Genomic DNA, 25,943 nt, shown 5'->3' with positions numbered 1-25,943 from the left:
CCATCTTGTTTTTTTTTGTAATGCGCTCTACATGTGCATAAGCGGATAATTGTTAAACTCCAGTGTTAGAATTGTTAGTATTGCTATTATAATAATCTTCATGTAAGCCATTTAGTTTTTAACACCATGGACGTGAAATTTGGCTCAAACTGATTTCTAAGAATTCCTGGCCTTCACTGTTCTTTTTTTTTTCCTTTGTAATGAAAACAATATGATTTATATATACTGCTGTCATAAAACATGAGGACCGTAGAGACTTCATTGAAATATTCAGCAGACAAATCCAAAACAGGTGATAGAATAGGTATCTGTGCCCATAGTCAGGGAACAGAAACAGGTCACGAAATTTACGAAGAGTTAAACGAGGGCTAATGGTAATCCACAACGGGTAAAATATCGAAAACCAGTCAGAACAATAAGGCTTGGTAATATCAGTGATGTGAATGTAGCACATACTTTGTAGTTATTGTGTGAACCAGAGTCTCTGTGTTTGTTGGGAATAGGAGTTTTTGGTTTGTTGTGACCTGAAAACTGCATTTACATACTAGATGAGGAGCTAGAAGTAGGACTGAAACTATATTTTGCGAATATGCTTAGATTTATCCTCTTCCCCTTTAATACATTAATCCATTATGTAATAGCACTACCAGACTGATTTAGCTGTGGTTCTTGTCATTACGTTATTATGTTACTGGTTATACGTTTTAGAAAAAAAATTACAAAAATTACTCTGGCTCCTTAAAGGAAGGAACCAGCTGATTGGTCCGCTGAAAGTTTATAAGAGGTTAAAGATAAAATCTAAAGCTAACTAAGACCTGGTGTTTTCATTTCACTCTCTAATAGTCTGTCTTGCGCATGCTATCCATTCTAATATTTCAGGGACCTACTGCTATTTTATTGTACTGCTAACAGCTGCAAATCTTTGTGGCATCATCCAGGTGTGCTGTCCTGTCCATTAAACACACAGGTCATAAAATTCCTATAAATTCCATTAGGTAATGCATCAACACTGCAGTGTGCTTTCAGCAGTGTCCTAAAGACGAGGTCAAGATGTCCTTCCAGCCTCTCCAACACCCCCATCTGCTGGGCAGCAAACACATCTCCTCCATCAGCCTCACCCTGCCTGTACCACCACACATGGCCCCATGGAGCACACAGATTTATGGGCTGATGCAAAGGTCAGCATACATCTGCCAGTGTACATATGCCAGTCCCTGAACATGCCTGAACAAAAATGGCAACTCGCAAGTGGTGCATACAGAATAAAAATCACAGAAATTTAATGTAATTCAAAGATGATCAAACATAAAAAACTTTTTCTGACAACTGCAGGTAAAAAAATCAATATGCAGAACCCATTTCAATGAATCCTAGATATTTTAAATATTCATCATTTGGCTCTCTTACTAAAATCTAATTTGAAAGGGATTTGGAAGAACAATGGGCAGATTGCTTTAGATTTGATGATCTGGCACAAAAACTTTATTCTTTCCTCTGTCTGCACTGTTATACATAGCCAAAGGGCACTGCAAATTGTAATTGGCAACAAGGGTGAGCAAACATCTAAGCAAACATATGAGCCATGAGTCAAATTTTACTTCGACAAACAAATAAAGCAGGTGTCTTTTTTAATGTGTTCCTTGAAATGCACCCTGTAGGCATGGAGGAGTTCTGAATGAGATCTGAATGAGTGAAAGCACCAGCATCGGAAAACCAAAGTAATTAGCAATAAATCACCTTTTGTTTAATCATGACCCAGGGCAAATCAATAAGATCAGCTGGCGCAAACATCCAGCAGAGAGTGCAGAGGGTGGATAACATCTTCATTTTGCATGTTAGTATGACTTAAGCAACAGTACACTCTGTCAGAGGCTATGTGCAGGGAGTCAGACACCATGGGTGGTTGAAGAGACCCACCAATATAAGATCAATTTCTCTAGTGTGGTGTGTATTACAATGGCTGTCGATGAGGATTTATCTATTGTGAAATTCTTAAAGAAAAGATCAATGGGGCTGTTTTTACTCACCGTGTTAAAATTGTGAAACAGTCCAACACTGTGAGGCGGTGCTGTTTCCATGGGGAACTGCAGGAAAGGCTTCATGTCCATATGAGGCTGTATTACTGTGGGGGTCCGCAAAAACGTGGGGATCGCCCCTGTTCGGTTGATACTTCCTGTAGTAAAAAGAAAAAGCGATACAAAAATATTTAACATTGTTTGGTTGTAGCAGGTCTGCCGAGGGACAGCAAAGAATCTGACATATAGCCCAGCTTATGCTTGTATTAAAGGTGTAGTTTAGAGTGAAAACACCTGCAACTGTATCTGTTTTTATCTTCAAATATAAGTATTAGTATATAAAACCAAATTAGACATAGCACAATCCTGAAAGATATGAGTCTGTTTGTTAAAAACCCATCTCATGAAGTAATTCTCAGTCATGAGAACTATGAACTATTCTAAATTATTGATTTGTTTTTGATGACACTACTAGCCTTAGCCTCAAACAGACAGGAGTTTTTGTTCTGACAGCTATAGAAATGTGAGAACACCATCAAATATTACAAACAACATACATGGGAAAAAAAAATCTGACCCCAAATTTAAATCGGCACATAGTTGTCAGTCTGTTATGAAACTGAAACTGCCCTGTCTCACTAAGCCTCTCTTTTTCTCTTTCATCTTCTTCCTTCTTCTGCTCTCCTCTGCCCCTTCTCTCCTTTCCTCATGCCGTCGAACTTCATTAATCTGCTGCCACCAGTGCAACCTTGTGGATGAGACTCTCAAATCAGCTGCTCTTCAGAATGCAGCTTTAGCAACTAGTTACTTTAAAAGCTGCTTAATTTTCACAGTTGGATTTTCCTCGCCTCCACTTCCCAGGAGTCCTAAATCTTTTTTTTTTTCATCTGGGTCTCGCTCTCTCATCTCCTTCTCTCCATTCCTTGCAGACATTTTCTTCTATTTTCTCAAGATTGTTTGTCAGCCTCTTTTTTGATTCAGCAGTGCACTTCTCAGACAGGTTTCTCAGCAAGCGCCATCAGTGGCTTGGGCGGAGGGGGAAAGCCCGCTGTGAATGCTTCTGTCACTGAAGGTAGCTGACAGGATGTGAAAAGAGGAGAATGTGTTTTTTTTTATGAGATTATGAGAGTGGGTTTGTAAATGGAAAATGTGTTTGATGCCTTACAGTTTCTGGTCATGCTCATGTGCTCGTTTTGCTTCTTCTCTGTGTTGGATCTCGGGCACAAATAATGCTTTTCTTCATTAACTGATAGTGAGTATGCAGTGAAACAGTATAGAAACAACGTGTGAAAAAGGAAAGAAGAAAGCAGTGGTGGATATAGAAATAGGAAGCAAAAGAAAGGGAAATCTGCTTGGTGATAAAATGCTGATTCAGAAGATTGTGGGTACTGCTTATTCCCTCATTAACTTACATAACATTTAGGTACTGCAAAAATGGTACTATTAATATTAAGTCTGAGGGAGAAAAAAAAAAATTACCATTCTACCTGAAATTGCAGCTATGCTTGAAGTACATTTCTCATACTAAATCTTGATGTAGGAGAAAACTTCCAGGAGCTGCACATTCAGTATAAACACACAAAAGTAATAAAAAACATTCAACATTGTGTGTTGTCTTGGAAAATGTTTTTTTTTTACAGTATACTCAAACCCATCACTTTTCAGTCCAAGACCAGGTCTTCAAGCGATCAAGGCCAAGATAAATTCAAGTCCAAAAGAAAGTGAGACAGAGCAAGACTTGGACAAAAACTATTAAATCCTTTCCAAGACCAATCCTTAAGCTTTAACTAGTTGGCGTGATTCATGCATTGCAGCGATGATTAGGCTGTGTTTCCAAGAAAAAAGAATTACCGCTTGTCAGACTTTGAGCATGCAAAAAGAAAAGACACATTTACAAATTATCAGCCCCAAGGTTTAAGACCATAGTCCAAGTACAAATGCCAATAAATCAAATACATGTCCAAGTCAATAGAGAAACAGCCCGAGACTGGAATTGAGTCCTAGAATTTGTCATTTGTATGAAAAACTTTTAAGTGGTAAAATATGTTCTCAAACATAGTCAAAAGCACCACCCCTGACTTTGTAGAAATTATGCAAAGATGTATTATTTTCCATCATTAGTAAACTGTCATGTCTGATTATGGCTCTGTGGAAACCAAGTTTGTAAAAATGCTACTTGGCTCCATGAACCCACACAATAATCAGCAGATGAAACAGAGGAGACACTTTTATGGCTCGAATAACCGTCCTGCAGAGGAGGTCAGTGCACTGTGGGGCCCCAACTTCGAACTGTTGACATTACATTTATACCAGCATACACTAGATGCACAAATGTACAGCGAGAGACAGAGGATATTAAACCATTTGTATGTTTTCTTAGACTAGTTGCGAAGCAGGAGAAATTGTAAGAGAGAAAGAGAGAAGGAGAGACATAGATGTGGAAAAAATTAGCTGAAAATCAGGTAGAGGAGCAAAGCAGTGGAGAAGGGAGGCATGCGTGTGTACAGTATGTGTGTTATGAAACGGTTGCGAGTGCAGTTGTCCTTACAGCCCCAGGACTCATAATGTGTTTGATAGTGCAGCACAGCCAGAGAGTATAAATCAGACTCAGGCTGCTTCCTTGCCCTAGTGTATAATTACATCATTAAAATTAAAGCACCCTTTCAAGCCGTGGTCCGCACTATACATGTCCAAGCAGGCATGTGCAAGCAATTATATACAGATTTGTTTTAAGTACAGTAAAACGAATGTGTACACACCCAAATGTATAATGAACTCTTGTGTGTCATGTCATGATTGACAGATTAGGTTGGAATAATCAGCAGCCTGACATAGAATAACAAAAACAAACATGATCACATGGACAGCTGTCCTACATCAAGCGGTTATACATCAACTCAAACTAGAGTGCTGATTAATCCTCATAACACTATCAGATGCTCTGCTGAAAGACAAACAGCCTTGATGATTATACTGTGGTCTTAAGAGCCTCATCAAACTCCCACAGAGTACACCAGCAATGTTGTAGTGTCTCACGATCTAAAGTCTGCACTAGCTGGCCTGGAGAACCTGATCAGGGTTGTGGAGTGAATGATGGACAGAGCTGTCTGGGGAGGCATCGAGAGGGACAGAGTGGGATTTGAAAGTCGGTAAAAGCTTGTGACATGTCAGGAATCCTGCAACACATGCACAGGGTCGTAATCACGCCTTTTAAACAGCCCTCAGTTCCGGCACTGTGCCAGTATGAGGGGATACAAATACAGACATAGAAAGAGGCTGTAGCTAATGTGAATGTGAACTGAAGAAGGATTTCAAAGCTGAGTGTAAATAATAGAGGGTTGGGATTTAAAAAGGGGAGGTGCTAAGGTTTTATAAATAGGCAGAAAAGCACCAAAAGATCATAGTTGCAGCAAAGCAATTAAACCAACTCTGTTTAGCCATGATAAATGGAGGATCAAGCACTTCTCTAATATTTAACACTGCCTTCTTTGGTGCATTTGTTACCTAACTAGAGGAAATGGAATAAACACATTTTAGGCATCATGATAAAAGTAATCAACATTTTGTGATGTTTTATTTATCATTAATAAAAATAACATTTTTCAATTCTCATAAATTCATCACAAAATAGAAAGTTTACATTCATGCTAATGATGAAAATACAGTTTATTTAAATAGGATTTTTCTGTCAAGTTTGCGAGAATTGAATCAGAATGATTCCAGGCATGGAAGAATTGGGATAACAGGATAGGTAATAAGGTTTAGTTTAACCTTGGCAGCTACCATTTGTCCACATTTCGCATTTCACAATGCCCCGTACACCAAGACTACAGCCCTGGCTTGGTCATGCTGTTCTCCAAGCAAATCATTATTAAATAGCTTTGTTCTGCTGGAATCTGGGAACTATACTCCCCAAACATTCACTAGGCTCCTTCTTTATCTCCGTCGACCTCAGAGACAAAGAGCTAAGCAAAAAGAGCTAATCAAAAAGAAGAAAAAACATATTAGAGATGAGCGAGAATGATAAGAAATAAAAGGAAATAGGGAGGATAGGAGAATTGCTCTCCTTGGGGGAATATACATTAAATACTAGATGACTTTGCAGGTATAAAATCATAAGAGAAAAAGAAAGACCATATGCAATAAATAAGCATGTTTGTGAGTTGTAGGTTGACAATGTTGTACAGTGTCTCTGTATTCATTTTTGATCACAATGCAGATTTTATTTTAATTTTTTTAATCATCTAACTATGGATTTGAAGATGGACCACAGGACTCAGGGCTCCATTTTTGATGGGGAAATGGGTCTTACCTGGCCAGGAAATTGAATTTGTTAATCATTTCACAAACAAAATTGCACATGATCACATCAACCAATGTAATATGCCTACCGAATAAGTCAAATTATATTTTATTGTACCAGGATAAATGATCAGTGTTATGCTTCTTGTTCTATGCTCTCAACAAATGTACCTGCTGTAAATGTACTAGCCATGTGCTCCTATATGTACTCCTATACAGAGGAGTTATAGGACCCTTCACCCAAAAGATCTTAATAGCGCATCGAGGAATGAATTCCAGGAAAATGAGCAATAAGATGTGTATATAATTTGGCAGCCACCCATACCCAGAAAAACTTATCTTACTTACTACATTTATCTCATTATACACCTCAGATTTACAGGTGAGGATTAAGAGCCTTGTTCAACGGCTCAGCAGGGGCAGCTTGGCAGTGTTGAGATTTGAAATCATGGCCTTCCAAGCAGTAGTCCAATGCCTTTACCATGTCCCTTCCATTGCCCTAGATATTCCACTATAACCATGTGCCATGCAGATGCTATAGTAGGGATGGTTAGGTTCACTGATCTGCATTAGTGGGTCGGAATACAAAACAATATCATGCTTTGATTAAAAAAAGTGTGCATCGGACACAAGTTGGCATTTGGATCACGGTGCATCATTTGAACATATTTGCATCAGTACAAAACTATTTATTTAGATATAATTATTAGTAGTTGCGCTATACTTTTATTATTTAGAAAGTGACCAATAATTTGTGACCAATAGATAGTGGATTGATTTCTCCTTGCTAGACTGTTTCTCAAGCGTGTTTTCTCAATGTCACTGGTGCTAAGTAAATATGACGTATTACAATACTACGGAGACTGAAGCGTGTTCTGAGAGTCATGTCGAATATAGATTAACATGGAAGAGACTGCATTGTTTTAGAGACAGACCATGAAACGAGCATCTGGTTTTATTTCATCTTTAATCTTCTCTAATCTTTTTGCACTACAAACGCCTGTTTGTAAAAGGGTCATGAGTTAGAAGTCAGAAAGCACTTAAGTAAAATAATGATTTGCTGCCTGTCTAAACCAAAGTAATAAAAGTGATCTGTATTATATTAAATTGCATAGCATCATATTTTTTCCATTGTATCATATTGCATTGAATCGCATTAAATCACGTTCAATCGCATCAAAATCGTATCGCACTGCATCGTAATGGGGTGAATCGTATTACATCGCTTTGGTAGTTGCTTGATATGTATCTTTAATGCATCGTATCGTTGGCTATGCATCGAGACGCAAATCGTATCCTCCTTAGTTAAGGAGATGCACATCCCTATGCTATAGACATAAGCCTGATTATAAGCCAAAATACAATTGCAATTTCCTTTCAAAAAGACGGCTGTTTGTCCAACCTTGTCATTGATTTGGTGAATTTTAAGGCCATGGAGAACCAGTTCAGTTTGAGATCAGAGTTAAGGGATCTGCTGTGCACCATGATTCCGGATACACATAAAACTATTTACTATGACTAATTACTAGTTAATTAAAGGCTTGTTTGGACCCAACCCCAAATGCATTCTGTATTACGCATCAATATTTGGAGTGTAAAAATAATTACACTATTTTCATCGCAACCTTTTCATCTATCTTATTTTATCTATCTGTTTCAGCAATGACAGTTTCCACACCCACCCATCTCCTCACTACTACAGTATGTAACAACTAAGAATCTTTAATGTCAGTCTGACGTTTTTGCCCAAAGCAGCCAAACCTTCCCAAGTTCACAGAGTTTGCCACACTTTTGACAGCTTCATTAGCACTATTCAAGTCAGTAGGTTGAGGGTGCAGTCTACACATTTAGGAATGTGCATTAAGCCTGTACTGAATAGATTCCAGAGGAGAGAATGGAGTTCTGAGAACATCTTCAGCACAAATCATTTGCGAAGAACAAAGCCATAATAATGACCACGGTACTCCAGTCAAACAGCTGCAGAGAGGAAAATTAGGAGGGAATAATGTAGGGCCAGGAAGAAGGCTGTAATTACTAGTGCAGTAAACTAGGTGACAGTTTACTGCACTAGCAGGTGACACCTCTCCCACTGTTTAGATGAACGCTGTTAGCAGGAGCATTTGTTGCATGTTTGAGGAGGCAATCAGCAAGAAAAAGACAGTTTCGCTCATCATCATTACCACAGAATACACAATGGCTGTCTCCTCTGACAGTTTAATTATTAAAGGATGGGACTTTGGGAGCTGTGATATTCTTAACAGGAGTTCCAGTGCTTGTATTCGGAGGCGATATCTCTGTGCATGGTCCTTAATTATTATGCTGCATATTATATATATTTTTTCCAATCTGTGTAAAAATTACACCTGTTAGTTGATCAAGAGGAAGTGGTAGCTCAGTGGTTAAAGGGTTGGATTTTGGATCAGAAGGTCATGAATTAAAATCCCAGTACCACCAAGCTGCTACAGCTGGGCCCCTGAGCAAGGCCCTTAACTCTCAACTGTAAAAAAAAAACATAAGAAATTTGTATATCAGCACTTGCCAAATGCCGTAAATGTTTACACTTTTTTTCTCTCATGTCTGTGCCTATCCTGTGCTCAGCTGTAGCTCAGGCTTGAGGAATAACTCATTCATTAAGCCTGTTTAGGTCTAATTAGCAGAGCGCCAGCACAGCTCTGCTTTGTATTCCATCACCGTATTTGCACAGGGATAGGGGAGAGCCAGAATCTTCTTCTGACCTTCAAGACCATACATTATCCAAAAAAACCTTCCGACTAAAAAGCCACTGCTGTGTCATAGTCACACACTGTCCATCTCCCAAAAACACACTGTATTAACCGAGCCTGGATAGTGTCGTCTTTCACCTGCATGCACTGTATCCTGCTGCTTCATGCTGCATGCCTGGTTTGCAGATTTACTGCAGCATATCTGTTATGAGTGTGTAGGTCAACAGGAGATAAACAAATGCACGCAATCCCATTATCTCTGCTAGCACATAAAAGCAATGCCAGGCCTCTAGAGAAAGTTCCTCAATGAAGATACATTTAATTAGTATGATTCTTCAGCACCAGAATGAGAAAGCAAAGCTCGTCCTCAGATCCACAATTGTGGGACCAGGTCCAGAAAAAATTAATGGGCAATAAAAATAATTACAGTAGAATTAAGCAATGAAAGCATAAATCTTTCTGATGTACACAATGAGACTGTTGTTGGATCCAAATTATTGATCTGAATAAACATCTTGAATTTTATAGTTCAAATGTGTCCACTGGCTGTTTGTTAAGCAGAACATCTTGTCTGTTGAAAATGTGCATTTTTACCAAAGAAGTGTTCTACATAATACAATACTAACTATATTAGAAATGTTTAGACTTTAAGCCAAATGAACATATGGGCAATCTATTTTTGTCTAAATAAATTTTCACTAATTTATTATACTTTGATTCTTTGTTTTTTTAGAATATCCTTTGTGCTCCTTTTAAATTGCAAATTATAAAAAATACAACTACGATTGTTAACTAAAGTTAACTTAAAGTTTTGTCAAAATTATTACGGTATGTTTTTCTTTGATGCATTTTTAACTGTGAAATTATTACTTACACTTACCTCATCAGTACATAAATTATTTTATGAATTTAGAATATTGATCTATTATACGTATTATTTAAAGAATATTATAGGAAATCTTTAACATACCACAGAGTTCATTATGAGCCAATACTTAGATAACATTTTGATTTGTTTTATACTTATTCGACACCTAAGAAACATCATTAAAGTGTCAAGATCTATAATTATATATATATATATATATATATATATATATATATATATATATATATATATATATATATATATATATATATATATATATATATAGATCTGGACACTTTAATAAAGTTTCTTTAGTTAAACAGATAGTGCTAGATAGTGCTTTCCTTTTAGTGTCATTTTTGCGAATTGTCATTGTAATGGGAAACACGCACAGTTCCCATGCACAATTTCAAGTAGGACCCTCAGTTTGCACTGCCATCTAACCAGTTATCAAGAAGTGACAGAAATACAATGAGATTGCACACAAAGTAGTATTTTCACTGCCAGAATTTTTCACAATTTTTACACAAGTTTGACTTTCCACTTTCAGTTTTAGTTAAGGTTTAAATCTTTGCTTTAAAGTCATCATTCAGTAATAAAGGTGCAGCATCTTAAGGAAAACGTGCCAATAAAAGAATAACATTACATCTGTTACCCTATTCTTAAATTCTTTAAACACCCTGACCACCTCAGTACATGTGCATCAGAGTACTGAATGTGTCTAGACTTTAATCAGTCATTTCAAAAGTGTTTGCAGTGCTACAGGATTAGATCCTATATTTTTATCTGACCTTGATCTCAGTTCATACACACAAAAAAACGGATCCACTACATTTTCATTGCAATAGAGGACGTTTATATTGTTCTGTCTAAAAAAATTAAAGCTTAATGCCATCTGAAATGTCCATGTTATTCCCAGCTCTAGTTTGTGGTTGAGTTATTAAACTGTATTAACGTTGTTGTACATATTTTGAAATAAATCCAAGTCGCTTGGCCTTTAAAGTATTCTACAATTTCCAAATACTGACACATCTTGTATATAAATTCAAGCCTTGGGTGGTTTTTTAACATTTTACAATAGGATGAGACACCCTCTCTCCAGGGCATAAAAATAAATCTAGGTTGTGTACATTTGCTTTTAAGGGGGGAAATCCCGTGCTTGTCTATTCTTGTATGCATACGATTGACATTTGCTGGTTCTGCTATAGTGTCACTGTGGAACTAAGATTGAGGCTCACCTCAGTGAAAGGAAAAAAAAAAAAAAAAATAGCGCAAAGTAAAAGTATATAGTTAGGTATTTTATTGTGTAAATTGCATACTTTCTGTGTCAGAATTTTTTACTATAAACGTTATTGTAGCAGTATGAACTGTATGTACTTTCATGACTGAAATGACATTGCCAAAGACATTGTGTAAAATAATACAAATTTGGGGTCTATCTGAAGAAGATAAGCTCTGACTCATTGTATCTAGCTTGAACATTGCTCCAGGCAATGGCACTTTGGTGCAATTCGACCAATTGTGTGTAGTTCTTTCCTGCCCATGTAATTTTCAGAGACAGCTACATACACACATTAATGAACAACATAGCCCTTTACAAAAAAATCACTATATTACTGACTGTTTCTTTTCCTTAGTCAGAAAAACAATAACACTGAGTGAGCTTTATTGCAGTGTCAATCCAGTGTCTGGTGTATCGAATTTATTTAACTTGGCCTGTTTTCATAAATCCATTAGCATAGACCGACATTCATATACTGTATGTCTACAATATTGTGCAAAAGGCATGATTTTTATATACATTTTTTTTGTTAAAATATCTTTTGTCTTCATCGTTTATACACTATTTAGCCAAAGGTTTATGAACACCACACCTGTATTTGCTTTTGTGCTTTAATCTCCATTCTGCTGGGAAGGCTTTCCACTAGTTTTTGGAGTCTGGATGTGGGATCTGTGTTCATTTAGTCTCTTAAGTTCTTCCACTCCTGGCAAGCTATGATTTCATAGCCCTCGCTTTCTGCAGCACAACATTGTCATGTTGGAACAGGTTTGGCTCCAAAGTTCCAATGAAGCAAAAGTGTAACGCTACAACAATAAAGGAGAAAAGCAAGCAAGCGCCACAGCCAAAGCTGCTTAAAAACTGCACGATTGTACAGTATATATGCAAATCCTATTATTATGCGCAGTAATGTTTCATTTAATTGCATTCATTTTGCATTGTAGAAATTCTTTACAATACTGTCTTTTGATATACTGTATGTTTATGGTATTGGCTGTTGTATGGCTTGTAAAAATAAAATTGGTAAAAAGTAATTGTGTCCTGTTTACTAATTTCACAGTGGTTTTATAAGTTACATATTCATGTGCTGATGCTTATGTACTTAGGTTTCGTGTAACGTGTGTTATTTTACTTCATTATATTATATATTATTTAGATGTTTATGCAATAGTATTAGTAAATTCATCTATATGCAATGATAGACTATTTAGGATTGTTTTCTTTTTTTTTATGTTTACTAGGACACAATAAAGAGGCAAATTGTCTTTTGTCCACAAGGAGGTGCTAGCATAATTTCTCCTTCTTGGCCAGAGTGTCCTCTCGAGTTTATCTCTTTTAATGCTTAATCCTTTTGTTGGAGTTTATGATAAATTATTATGGATGAAACAGGTTGTGCTGTAAATAGTTTGCACCCTCTTAAAAATGTATTTCCTTTGTAAGTTCCACATGAGCAGAGTTTACTGCCTGCAGGTAAGTGAATCGGTTTGGATATAAGTTGTGAGGCATGAAGCACAGTCAAGAGCAGAATGAGTCTCAGCATGTTTGTCTTTAATCCCAGCACAGATCCATGTACAGGGGTTCTTCTGTGTGTGTGTGTGTGTGTGTGTGTGTGTGTGTGTGTGTGTGTGTGTGTGTGTGTGTGTGTGTGTGTGTTAGAGAGAGCAAAAGGTAGAGAATGACATTTTGTGTCTGGCCACGATGACAGCCGTTTAAATTGTAAATGCCACAAAAAGTTATGCACCTACTTGAGAATGTGGCTCTTACATAATTCACATTCACATTCCATATATATATATATATATATATATATATATATATATATATATAGGGTAATGGTGGATGGAGCATTTTATATATGTGAAACTAGCATAGACCCTGATATTCCTACATTTCCTCCACATAGTCAACAAAACACATAGACACCAATAATCAGGTTCTGTAAAAGAGGGATAGAGTGATTTTGCTGCATTCTCTAAAAGCCTAATCTCACATTGCTGAAAACAAAGCCAGTAAGAACATCCTTACAAAACATCAGACAGATCCATTACCATCATCCTAAACTTTGTGGCTTTGTCACATATTTAAAAAGACAAGCACCTATAAGCAGCACAGAGCTCCTATTTTAAGACAGCTAGACTGCAAAGACCCAAATGTGGGCAGATAAAATAATACATTTAGTGTGCAGATGATGTGTGTCCCGACACCCTGGAGAGATAATAACATGACTGAAAGTCAAAAGTTTACCAAAAGGAATGAGTCTTGATCTTGTAGGTGAATCCAGGCTGTGAGGCTTTAATTACCAGTCTGTCTCTGTGTTGGAAAAAAGTGCTGAGTCTGTCTCCTGGCTTACAGGCCACCTGCACACAAGCTTTAGGAAGCTGCCCTAAGCTAAACAAGATTTAGACGTTTACAGGTGCTTTCCACATCTCCTGTAGTCTTTGTGTTGGACCCACTCACAGCCTCTGTTCGTGTTTTCCGAGCTTAGACGCAGATGCGTGCTTTAATCTTGTGATAAATCTGCTTCGGCTTGCACTGTCAAGGCCACCTTGAGAGTCTCACAGGCCACCAGTGTGGAGCAATAGTGCTGGAATTTGCATTATTTCAACCAATTTTTATTTCCTGATTCTTAAATGTTGTAGCACCAAACATCTTAAAATAAAGGATGCCAGCAGAGTATTTTGCTCAGCATAACATCCACTTTGATTATTTCAATTAATCTCAGGTATTTGGAGCAAAGCCTGCATCCTGCAAAGGGCACTGATATACACTAGAGGCAAGTCCCCACAAGAAAGTACAGAGACTTAAAACACGCTTTGATGATCTGATACAGTTTAAGCAACGGATCCTTTGTTGAACATTTCGTGTTTTGGTAAGAACATGCTTTAACGTCACGCCAGATCTGACTCTGGTTTTTATTTGGCAGATTTAGACATGTAGAATTGGCGGGTTTAACAATAAATAGGCAAGAGATAACATTTTATTTATGCAAAGAGACACAGAGTTTCCCAACACAGGTTTTGTTTTACTGAACACGAGCTTGTATAGCCAGCAGGTCTGTGTTTCCTTTTTTTTCTTTTTTTTTTTACATTACAGTATTGATGATCACAATGAACTTCTAACAAATTTGTAAATATTGTTGTTACTTTAGCTACAATATAATTATTATACCTATAAGCCTCATAAACATATGTTAGTTATATAACAAATATAAATGTCAACCTGCTTCAATCTGAGCACAAGTACATAAGTATTTATTTGCCAAATGGAATTTCTAAAAAATATATAGATTTCACAGCTGTATAATTGAAGGGATTTTCAACACAAACCAACATACACTCTATAATTAAATCTGTGTGAGTTCATACACGTACACGCCTGTTTTCAATTTCATTGCCTCAAGGTACCAGTATGCATTACACTGAAAACCTTTAATGTGCCATGATATTCTGTACCTGTTCAAGAAAAGGCCACGGATTTAAACACATGCTCAAATTGCTGTGAAAGGAATAAATAAGTCTTCTAATTCTGCTATATTTACTTACTGCATTGTATCTTATTGAATTTTCCATACATCCTATTCTCCAACTCCAGCTTTACATTTAATGGTAGTCTTAACTTTCTGTCATTCTTTCAGCATCTACTTTCCGTGTTCCAAATGATCTGAGATTGGCAGCCAGACAGCTTGGCTGGTAAGCTTATCTGCTCTTAGCTGCTGCATGTCCTGAGCTGTAGGGCTCATCTGATTGACTCAGTGAAGCCTGGAGGAAGCTGAAGTGAAGCTCATGGTGTTTCACTGACTGTGAAATGAGAATGATCCACTGCAGAAAGAATATAGTATAGTACTCCCTGTATTTGCAGTTTCAATCATGGCACCAAACATTTTTCTTTATCATACACAAATCACTAGGGTAGCTTTTATGTTCACCAATAAAACTGATTCACTTGCAAAAAAAAACCCTTCAATTTAATGTGTTATGTTTAAACACCATGATGATGTAACTACAGCACATGCTTCCACTCTGCATGATGCATATCGCTAAACTGGTGTGCTAGATAGATTTAATTGGCATGCATGGATGATCATCTTTTCAGGATTAAGAACAAACGGTATGTGCAAACACTGAACAAAAATAAACAGCAGGAAACATGCATGTAAGCCCCTCAAAATTCAACAGAAAAGTAATCTATAGTAATGAGCCTAACTTGCTAGCTAGCTAGCTTTCTATATTGTGTTACAATATGTGCATTAACTACCACTGTTCAGCGTAGACATTTTTTTGTTTGTTTTTTTTATTTCTTTTTTGCAGGTAACCAAAAAAACATGGGGCATGGGTTAGTTCAGTGGAATTTCGTACTTGATTGTGAATTAGCGCCACTCTCTTCTGATCTCTCTAATCCTTGTGTCCCAAGGAATTTTTGACTTTCTCTTCCTTGCACAAGAGACAGAAACATTTCATTGCTGTGGAACAGAGCCACTCCTTCAACCCTTCTTCCACCTGGCCGAGATCCGCCTGCAGGCTTTTCTCATCTCTCCGACCTCCCCCCTCCCCCCCATTCGTCTCTTCTAACTTCTAAAAGTCAGGAGTGCACGCCCAGACAAAACAATGACCATCCTTTCTTTCCCACCCACCTCCTGAAAGCCTCCTGCCCTCAGGTATGAAATCCTATCACTCAGCACAAATAGCTGGACTACCCAAATTCATCTAAGAGGCGGAGACAGTGGGCTATGAGATTCCTTTACAGATAACAGTTAGCGCCACAGGTAACAAAATCCCCCACCCCCACCCATCAGCTCTGGCTTTAAGTACTTTCTAGAAGCCTGATTGTCCAAAAAAAAAAAAAGAGAATAAATAAAAAATCTAATTTAGTACAAAGTATAAAGCAAGTCAACATATTCTACAGTACAACATTATGATCCTGAAAAGTTTCGTCCATATTTAAGGAGCAGTGTGTCTTTTAGTAATAAGTAGCTGGATGACAAATGAGTCCTTGGCGCAAAATGCCACTCTGTGTATATGTGTGTGGATTCTATTAGTTTGAGTTCAATCTTTTTAAGTGCACTGGGCCATTTGAATGTCACTTGTCCTTGGTAAATGACCACAAATGACAAGCTGGTTATTTACTGCATCCTAGAATAAGGACACCTCATGTTGTTTTATTTATTTTTTGTTCTGTGCAAAAATGTTTGCTATAAAAATACAGAAAAAATATTATTTTGCAAAGACAAATCAAGAGAGAGACTGGGGCAAAATAATAATAGAAAAATAAAGGGGATATATATTTTGTGGATTTGCATTAATTGTATAGAAAAATAACAGAGCGCTAATATAGGTTGGACGTCTCTGAAAAAAAATGATCCAAAGCCAGCATGTAAGATAAAGGATCCAGAGCTGACTGGGAATCCTTGCTTGCTTGGCAGAAAGTTACACTTTAGCAGAGCTCTGTCACTTCATTTATCCGAAGGGGAATATAGTTGCACATACGAGCCTTGAGTTTGCGTTTCACTTCCATTAAGATGCAGCTTTCAGCAGAAGGCAATAGTCTAAAAATAAACTATGCTTCTCCATACCCTCTAAAAAAAATATAGATCCACACCCCCTACGAGGATAACATTCTGGTTTAACCTTGAGTTGTATATGCATTCGAATTCGCTCTGCCCTCCTCACACATGCTAAACCTTGAAGCCAAGACATTTTATAAATGCATGCTGGCATGCTAGTTGCATAAGCTGACTTTGTGTAGAGTTGGGGAAAAAAAGGAAAGGGAGCTCCACAGGGACAGGAAATCAAGGACAAAATAGAGATCGAACACTGAGTTAGCCCCCTGTCTTTGTTTACACCTAGACCCCCATCACACGCTTAATTTCTGTTCTTCTTTCCTCTTTCTTCATCTCAAGCAGGTCTCTGAAGAGCAGTGAGAATTAGATTTCTACTAGTAGAGAGCAACCGGGTGAAACAGATTCCCTCATTGTTATTATGATTCCCTTTTCTTTAATGAGTCCACTGCCCTCCCTTTCATACCCAAACGCCTGATTGAGTGTGGCGTTCTATTAGCATGTAAAACAGTCAGGACTTCTTCATCTGTGATCCGCTGACTGGCAGCTGATATCATCTAAGTAATTGCTCAGTACTGGAGATATAGAGGTGAGTACACATAGTTTGGGGGAAAAAGGCACACACAAACATGAAATATATATTTTCTAAAGCCAGACTTTGTGACTTTGTTTATATAGATGTCTATGTGAGAGGTGAATTCTCGGTTTTCCATTTTATTCCTTTATGATGGTGTGTTGTTGTGGTATGCAGACTATTAAACATGACAGCGAAGGTGGTAGGGTTACTAAGCTTGGACCTAATAGACCATAACAGACACACTGAAACAGCTCTTCTGACAAATACTGCGTGGTTGTTGTTGCCTTCACGACTAGCTTCACACACACACACCTGGCTCTCTGCGTCAGCTCTGCAGCAGTGCTCACTGCCTGACTGCATATCCAAACCCCCCCATTCTTTTGGTTCAAACTCTACATCCTTTCTGCGTCACTACCTCCCCCCAACCACCACCCTTTTTCAGTTTCCTGCAATCTTTCCCTCACTCTATCTTTTAAGCCTCTGCAGTAAATGATGATTGAGCAAACATGCTGGAAAGAAGGGCTGCAGAAAAGATGGTTATCTTGCCTCCACGTGCTTCGCATCCCATATCAGCCCTCCCTCTTTTCTTCTTCCCTCTTCCTCTTCATCCTCTCCATCTCTGTCCTCTCCTCTCCACATAACAAGTGAAAAACTTTTCCAGTGTTTATTGGTGCCTTAGCATGGCTATCAGCAGGCTCAGTTGGAGTTCTCTAAGAGATCTAAGGACAAGCAAGAAAGACCAAGAGAAAGGACCTGTTTTTTCCAATTCAATCCAGCCATTGTACCAAAAACTGATACCAATCAAACCAGTCTAAACTAGTCCAACCAAATAGAATAGTCCTTCCGTGGCTTGCTCATCAGGAATAAATACACATCGTTCAATTTAACTCTAAAATTCTGTGAAGCTGCTTTGAGAAAATGTGCTTGTGAAAAGTGCTTTAGAAATAAACTTGACTTCTCTCTTTTAATTTATAAATCTTACCACCCTACCAAAATTTACCCAAGTGAAGCTATTTGGACTTAGCTAATCAATTCCACTCACCCTGTTTCAGTCTAATCCAAGCCAAGCATTCTACCCTGAACCGACCCAAAATCTATCTTTCCTCAACTAGTCCAATACAATCCCACAATCTCCACTCCTGCTCTCTCCTACACCTTTCTGACCAAGTCTATCAATCCTACCTGAATAGCACCCAAGTCAAAACTAGTCCGATTCGATTAGACAAAACGAGTCTAATCGAATCCAACACCCTATTTCAAAACTAACCCAAAAACGTCTTTACCATCCTGGGTCTAATGCATCCAACCCTCAGACTAACTACAACCAAACAATTCTTAACCACTCCACCAAAATCCAAACATCTTACACAGTCCAACCCAGTCCCTAGACCAACCTGATCATCCTAAACCAGTGCAATTCAGGTCAAAATCCTACCCAGTACAATCCAATTGAACCATCTTTCATGATAAAATGTAAATGAATTCCATTGTGAATTCAAGAACATATAGTCTAGACCTAAATGTTTTCCTTGTATGTGAAAGCTTCTTTAAAAACTTTTATCACTGCCAGTAAACACATATTCAGAGGATTGTGCAGCAAGTGCTGGTGCAGTAAAGTATATCAAAGGATTTGTGTACATAAAAAAACAGCAACATGACATATTGGAGGACGTGTCTATCAGCTAGAATGCAAACAAAGAGCAACTGCAATGTCCCAGATGAATGTACATACCTAAATAAACATTGCTTGTCCACCTAGCTAAAACTGCTTTTTTCATTTTTGACATCCGAGTGAGTCAAAATGTTTAAGAATGTGATAGTCACAGTGGAGTGCTTTAGTGGTGAAGTGTTACAAATTCGCCACTGCATGCAAATTGTTACCTTAGGGTTTTTTTTTTAGTATATCTAATTAATTATTTACCACAATTAATTCTTTTTTCCTCCCCAGTTCAACCTTATCCAATAAGTTCCCCCAAGTCCAAGTATTCTTCTTTCATTTTAACCTAATTAGATTATCCAATCCCTAGGTCCCCTGGTGGTCTAGTGGTTAAGATGCAGCACTGCGACCCGGGTTCGATTCCCGGTCAGGGAACCATCCCCAGCCACTCTTAGTGCCGGTCCCAAGCCCGGATAAATTGGCAAGGTTTTGCGTTAGGAAGGGCATCCAGCGTAAAACATGTGCCAAATCAAACGTGCGGAGGATCCGCTGTGGCGACCCCTAACGGGAGAAGCCGAAAAGAAAGATTATCCAATCCCTATCTGACCATTCTGCCATGGTCTAACTATTCCATCAATCTAAACTACACCATGCAGGGTAAGAGAATAGAGACTAATATATAGTCTTTTTTGGGGCTGTATGTAAATGTTGGTACATAGGCAATGCTCTTGTAATTTGATCTTTCTATAATTAGAAGGGGGGAGTGATGGATAGAGGAAACATGTTAATGTATGTCATGCTTCAGAGGACATTCCAGGACGTTCTAGGGAATGTAGTGTTAGCTTTGGGTAGAATTTCCTTTTGCTGAGTCAGGGCACATCTGACAATTTATAAAGAATCCATCTTCAATTTATTTCTGCTTTTTGAGGCAGTTGTAATGTGGTCACAGCATTTGGTGACTTCTTTCACTTTATATCTCTCAGCATGGCCTTGCTATAGTCCTTGATGCGAGATTAATAGGTGATAACCGAAGGGGTCTTCTTACTGTGCCAAATGCTCCGAGCAGACAACAGCCGGTTTCTCCACTTCACCCCCCTCCTCGCTCTCTTTGCCCTACACTCCTCTAGTCACAGAAATCAATAATTCTTTACATTAAGCAGGGATTAAGAGTAGAGAGCCACATTTTTTTACACACTGAAGCAAGAAGCCTTTTCACACCGTCACAGTGCCATCCCTGTATATAAGAAATGTTTAGAATTGTATTTATTTACTTATTTGAATATGAACCATACCATTATGAGAACAATGGGAAAAACATAGAAATGCCAGCAGTTCAGTTTTTATATGAATTCTGGGCCATGATTCATACTGAAGCCTTAACTATAGAGTTTTGTTAGGTCTCAGTCATACAATTGTTATTATAATTATTTTTGTTTGTTACAACCCACAAAATTCTCTAACAAATGCGATTTCCAAATCATAAAAAAATTGCAGATAAATTCAAACCCTCTGCTGTCTTTTATATCTGATCTCTTGGTCACATGAAAGTAAAAACTTGCTTCTGCTTGTGACATATTTATTAGTGCTTCCTCTAAGAGCCCGGTCTCATGCATGTGTTCTATTTGTATCTGCATCTGTTTCGAACACATTATCTGTTCAATCTGAATAATTTGTTTGTATTTGTTTATATCTCTGTTCTTCATCCAACGTATCATCTAAATCTGAAAGACCAGTTTATCTGCTAGACCTAAGGTACTCTTCTCATCTTCTTTATAGAACTAGTTAATGGTTTATTCAATGAATATCATGATTCACTTTTGGTTACTTGTCTCTTCCTCTGTCTGTTTTTCTCTGTTCGCCATCTCGTCTTCATCTCTCCCAATGCTATTTTAAGGTTTTATTCTGGAGCAGCACAATAGACAGTTTATTTAATCTCAGAGGTCATCCAGTTGGGTGGGTTGGATGAGTGGCTTTACTTAGTCATCAAAATTCAAGTCACCTCCATGCTCGAGGGCTAAGGACATTTAGTAAAATTAGCCTAATGACCAGGCAGATGTGTATAGCCATCAGGCAGGAGACAAGAAGTGAACAGTCTGTTCTCTTGCCCAGTGATGGAATGCAATTCTGCAGCATAATCATTACAGCATAGGGCACAGAGAAGCAGATATTACACACCGGTCAGAGGTTCAATTCAATATGCTCTGCATTTATTTCTTCCTTTCAGCCATCTTTCGTCTGCCTTTCCCTTTCTCTTTCTCTCTTGACCCTCCCTCCACAGATCTACCCCGGTCTGTGATTGCAGCAATACTGGGTAGTCAGTTGGAAAATACACTGATTGTTTCTGCCAAAAAAAAGAGAAGGGTGAGGGTGAACAGGAAAACAAAGAGAGAAAGAGACAGATAAGAAAGAACAGGGGGTTTATATATAAAAGGGGACAATTTTGAGACGTCACCAATTTTAAAAGATGAAGATGGCGTCCCGATGTAAGAGATGTAAGAAGTGCATGCTGTTTCAACAATGCAAACTGATGGAAATCCCCAGAAGTTAGCTGAGATCATGTTAAATGTTCAATACATGGCTCGTTTACTCCCATTACATCTAGATATAAATGAATATTTAAAAGCACATGTTCATTTACTTGCATCATTACAGTACTGTAAGAGTTTGCAGAACTATGGGTGCATCTTTCTATTGGTGCCCCATATACAGTATTAATAACAGTATCTGTGTTTAGATTCAAAGTGTGTTTTTCAAAATAGCAGAGGTCAGCATGGTCTGCAAATTCTCAAATACATTCATGTACATGTAGCAGTATGGGAAGTCATTATTTAGAGAAAAAGTCAAGCTTTACTTTCAAAGCAATATGAGAATAAAGCATAGAGCACAGTTTTTAACTCATTCAGGGTCAATTTCTTTGATCATCATAATCATAGTGTTTTAAGAAACAACACACCCATCCTCGAAAAGCGCCCAGAAGTAACCATCAATATCCTGGTCACCATTTCAGACTGCACAAAAGAGGTAATTTTCTCAATGTCTGTCAGATATTTTTCTTCAGTGCCTGTTAACTAATTATACCTCCGTGCTCATGTGCCAAAAGACAAAAAACTTTCCTTATTGCTAAATCCTAACCTAAATTTAGAATTCATCTATTTTATGCAAAACAGCTAAAATATTTTGAAAAAATATTTTTCTTGTACTGCTATGACTTTATTCTCATAATAATTGCTATGACTTCATTCTTGTAATCTTAGATTTTTTATATTTATATTTGTTAGCATGACACTAAAATGTTTTCGTAGATTATCCTGACTATCTCTCTTTCTCTCTTCCTGGTGTATAAGGCCCCTGTGAAGGTCATCCTCCAAACAGCTATGGATTACATGGCCATGCAAACTCAGGCAAAATTGGATACTGCCCTTGAGGGAAGGTTTGTCTGATACGTCCACCTCCGGTAAAGGTGCTAAGACCCAGCCAAGCCACGTGGACCTGTACGTCATATGGTCACTCGCCATGCATGTTCTCTTGGTGGCGTTTTCCATCTTTCTACTGTTGCTAGCTATTAATGCTGTGACCCTCATACTTGTAGATGCTGGGAAAACACACAGCCACTCCTGAAGAAGTGTCTTAAACTTTCAAGACGAAGTAGATTAACTACATCCCAGAACTGTGACTGAAATAGGCTCAAACACAGCAGCGATACTTCACAAAGCAGCTGGATGAGTCATTCCAATCCTTTACCATTCAGAGTCGATATTCTCCCCATCTTTCTCTTTGTCTATCTCCAATCCTGTATCATTCAGAGTCGATAATCTCTCTCTCTCTCTCTCTCTCTCTCTCTCTCTCTCTCTCTCTCTCTCTCTCTCTCTCTCTCTCTCACTCACTTACTCTCCCTTTGGTCTGCCTAATATCAAAGCCCAGACTCACCACTGCAATAACACACAACATCACTGGGCATTCATCATCCCAATTTTCTGTCATTTATAGTCAAAGACACACTCATCACCTTTCATCACTGGGCAAAGAACAAGGGGCATTTTGGTCTCTAGTGGGATTTCAGGGGTTATATAAATAACCCCCTGAGAGTCTCCCAGTGGCACAGACGACATGGTGAAACTGGGCGTTGATCTGGTGTGTGGTAAGAGAAGATCAAGTTTAACGGTAGAGAGCCAGTCTAGGTCAAAATTTGTAAGATGTCCGCTGCCTGCTGTGACCTTAATTTGTTCTGCCTCGAGTCGGTGGCCTGCCGGGCTGCTGATGCACGCCGAGGGCACAAATGTACAGCTTGGATGGCAGATGTCTCTAAGTGTGGGTGTAATGTAACTTTGTTTGAATGTGTTTTTGTGTCCAAAGTGAGAGAGCAGTCTAAATGTATGTGACAGGATGAGAGAAAGGGGTGGATGAAGCAAAGGCAGAGGGGTGAGAAACGAGAGCAGGCTCCATCTCCCACAGCTAATGCTTTAATGAAGATGTGTGGCACTGTCTGTGCTGTGATTATTGGGGGCTGCAGAGCCAAATCACTCCTTTCACCTGGGACAGAAATACATACATATGGAACAAACCACAACAGAAGTACAGCAGCCATGGTAGAGTCATAGCTTAGTTACTACCACACAATAATACCACTCGTTGTCCACTTTATTTGGAACACCTTCTTATGTGTACAATTATCCAGTCATGAAGAAAAAAGTCCAGGAAATGTTTTATATCCATTGCTTTCCCATGCAACTTAGACCAATCTATTGCCTCAGATTTTTGTTCTTGGCTGACATGAGTAGAACCCAGAGTGATCTGCTGTATTAACCCATCTACCTCAATTTTTGCAAGTTTTGCCACTTGAGAAGCTTTTCTACTCACCATGGATGTAAAGAGTGGTTATTTGAGTTACCTTCTGTACTATAGCTTTAATGTCAGCCTTCACTGAGATATTGCTGATAGATTACTGATCATAAAAATGTTTTTTATTCATCCTGTAATTTGTTATCTGTACAGAATGTTGTGCATGAGAATCAGCTGCTTCTAAAAATCTTCATACAGGGCATCTGTCAATAAAAACCATGCCATTGTTAAAAAGCCATGACTGTGCTCATGCTTTTTTCCTCCACTCTGATCTTAACTGAAATCTGTATCTATAGTATATGACAGTATGCTTTGTTTTCAAACCAGATGATTGTTTGATTGGATCATTCCATGAATGTGTAAATATATTTGGTTTATGATATACTTTAGAGAAAAGTAAAGAATACTTCAGGTTTTTTTTTTTTTGTCTATTGTTGATATTAGTTCAACCCATGGCTCAGAGTTCATCTCCTTTTGTGGATTTTCTCTCATCCAAAGCTCCCAGAGCTGCTCCATTTTACAAGCTAATTTTCATGGAAATGGCTTATTTCTTTTCCAAGCACCCAGCTTTGTTGCTTTTCATCATGAAATTCGCCAAATGTGTTAACAGCCACCATGTGCTTCCCAATGAGAACGTGGAGTGCATAAACGAACGACGCAGACCCCTGTTGCAGCAAGTTTGTTAAATGCTTTGCTAAACCATCTAAGAGCTTTGCGAACACCAGGAAACAAAAGGGATGTGGACCATAAAACATTGAGACGAAACGCATTTTCAGTTTATGGTTGTGGTTCCTCCATTTGCACTCAGTTTGATACGAGTTGACAGGATTAAGTTCCATGTTGCTGTTAGAGCGTTCTCAATTTTTGCAAGTCAGAGAGATACAAATCTTTTCAGTTTATACAAGGTTTTGTTTATTTTTTTGCTTTGAACAACTGGAAAGATACTGAAAAGCTGTTTAAAAAAACTTCAAGTGTAAGTTTGTAGAAACAGCACATATTGGAATATGTCCTCTTTCCTGGTTTATTTCTTAATGCTACATTTTGTGGACTAGATTTCCTTCATCATCCTTGCTGGTAATGCACAGTGATGACATTTTTATTATAATATTACCTTTTATACTATATCGATTGTTGAGAGACAAGGAACAAAACACAATGTGGAAATAGAATGTTATCAACATGATTATTTCCATAATAAAGTGTTTAATTGCTCTTAAATAATGTTATGTGTAAATCAGGTTATATGTATGCATAGATTATTCGATTAAATTGCATCTAAACTGAAATAATACTTTTATGTCTGCATTACAAAATTGTATATCGAGCAAATTTACAGTATTCAAGTATGGCACAAGACTCTTAAACCAGTCAATGTGTGTTAAAAAATGTTAATGGAGATTTGATGTGCCAAAATGAATATTCCATGATACTGGTCACATCTCTGAATGGTTCTTAAAACACTGTCCATAACAATGGTCCAGGCTTATTGCCCATTAAACTGCAGTGGATTATGGAATAATTTCTTGATGCACCAGTGCACCGGGTTAGCCCTGTCAGCCTGGAGCACCTCTTACTTCTCTCCCCCCCCCCCCACACACACACATGTTCAGCCTCTCCTTAGGGCTGGGGCAGGTCTCAGCACAGTCCCTCACATCCTCTGTTTAAGCCAGCGGTGGATGGGAGGAGAGACGCGAGACAGGTGTGCATACCAGACGCTTGTAACAGGTCCACCACATCGATGCTTAAAAAAAAAACTACACTAGCTACATCCTAGCCAACCTAATTTTCTGGCCGAGGTTCAGAAAGCGTTAAATGCTAATTTATGCCATCAGCTTCAGCAGCGGCACTCTCAGAGCTGAGGGCAAGTCTGAGCCTAACCCTCATAACTCACTGTGTAAAAGCTTGTTACTAAATCTGCCTGTATGTAAATCATTTTCAACTTTATTTTCAAATGTAACAGCACTAGAAGCTTTTGGATATTTTTTTTGCAACGTAGCCTGAAAAACAAAGCAAGACAACATGGATTTCTGGTCTCAGAGGTAAACGGAGAGTCATGCCTGATCGCTTTCTTATTAGGAGTTTATTCAGCAGCACTCCTGGCTACTGGTTTTCTTGTAGATATGGCTCCG

General features: G+C 38.2%; 1 protein-coding gene across 2 annotated transcripts in view; it reads right to left on the bottom strand.

Moving 5' to 3' along the window:
* The window catches only part of znf385a (zinc finger protein 385A), a 78,526-nt gene that overhangs the window by 30,889 nt on the left and 21,694 nt on the right, over window positions 1-25,943 (bottom strand). For both annotated transcript variants that reach the window (XM_083521127.1, XM_083521128.1), the window contains one exon: window positions 2,028-2,173. In XM_083521127.1, coding sequence (XP_083377253.1) covers window positions 2,028-2,173 — 146 coding nt within the window. The remainder of the gene's footprint in view (window positions 1-2,027; window positions 2,174-25,943) is intronic.

Source organism: Silurus aristotelis (genome assembly GCF_946808225.1).
Source record: "Silurus aristotelis genome assembly, chromosome: 19".
NCBI lineage: Eukaryota > Metazoa > Chordata > Actinopteri > Siluriformes > Siluridae > Silurus > Silurus aristotelis.
This window is presented reverse-complemented; position numbering and strand designations above follow the sequence as displayed.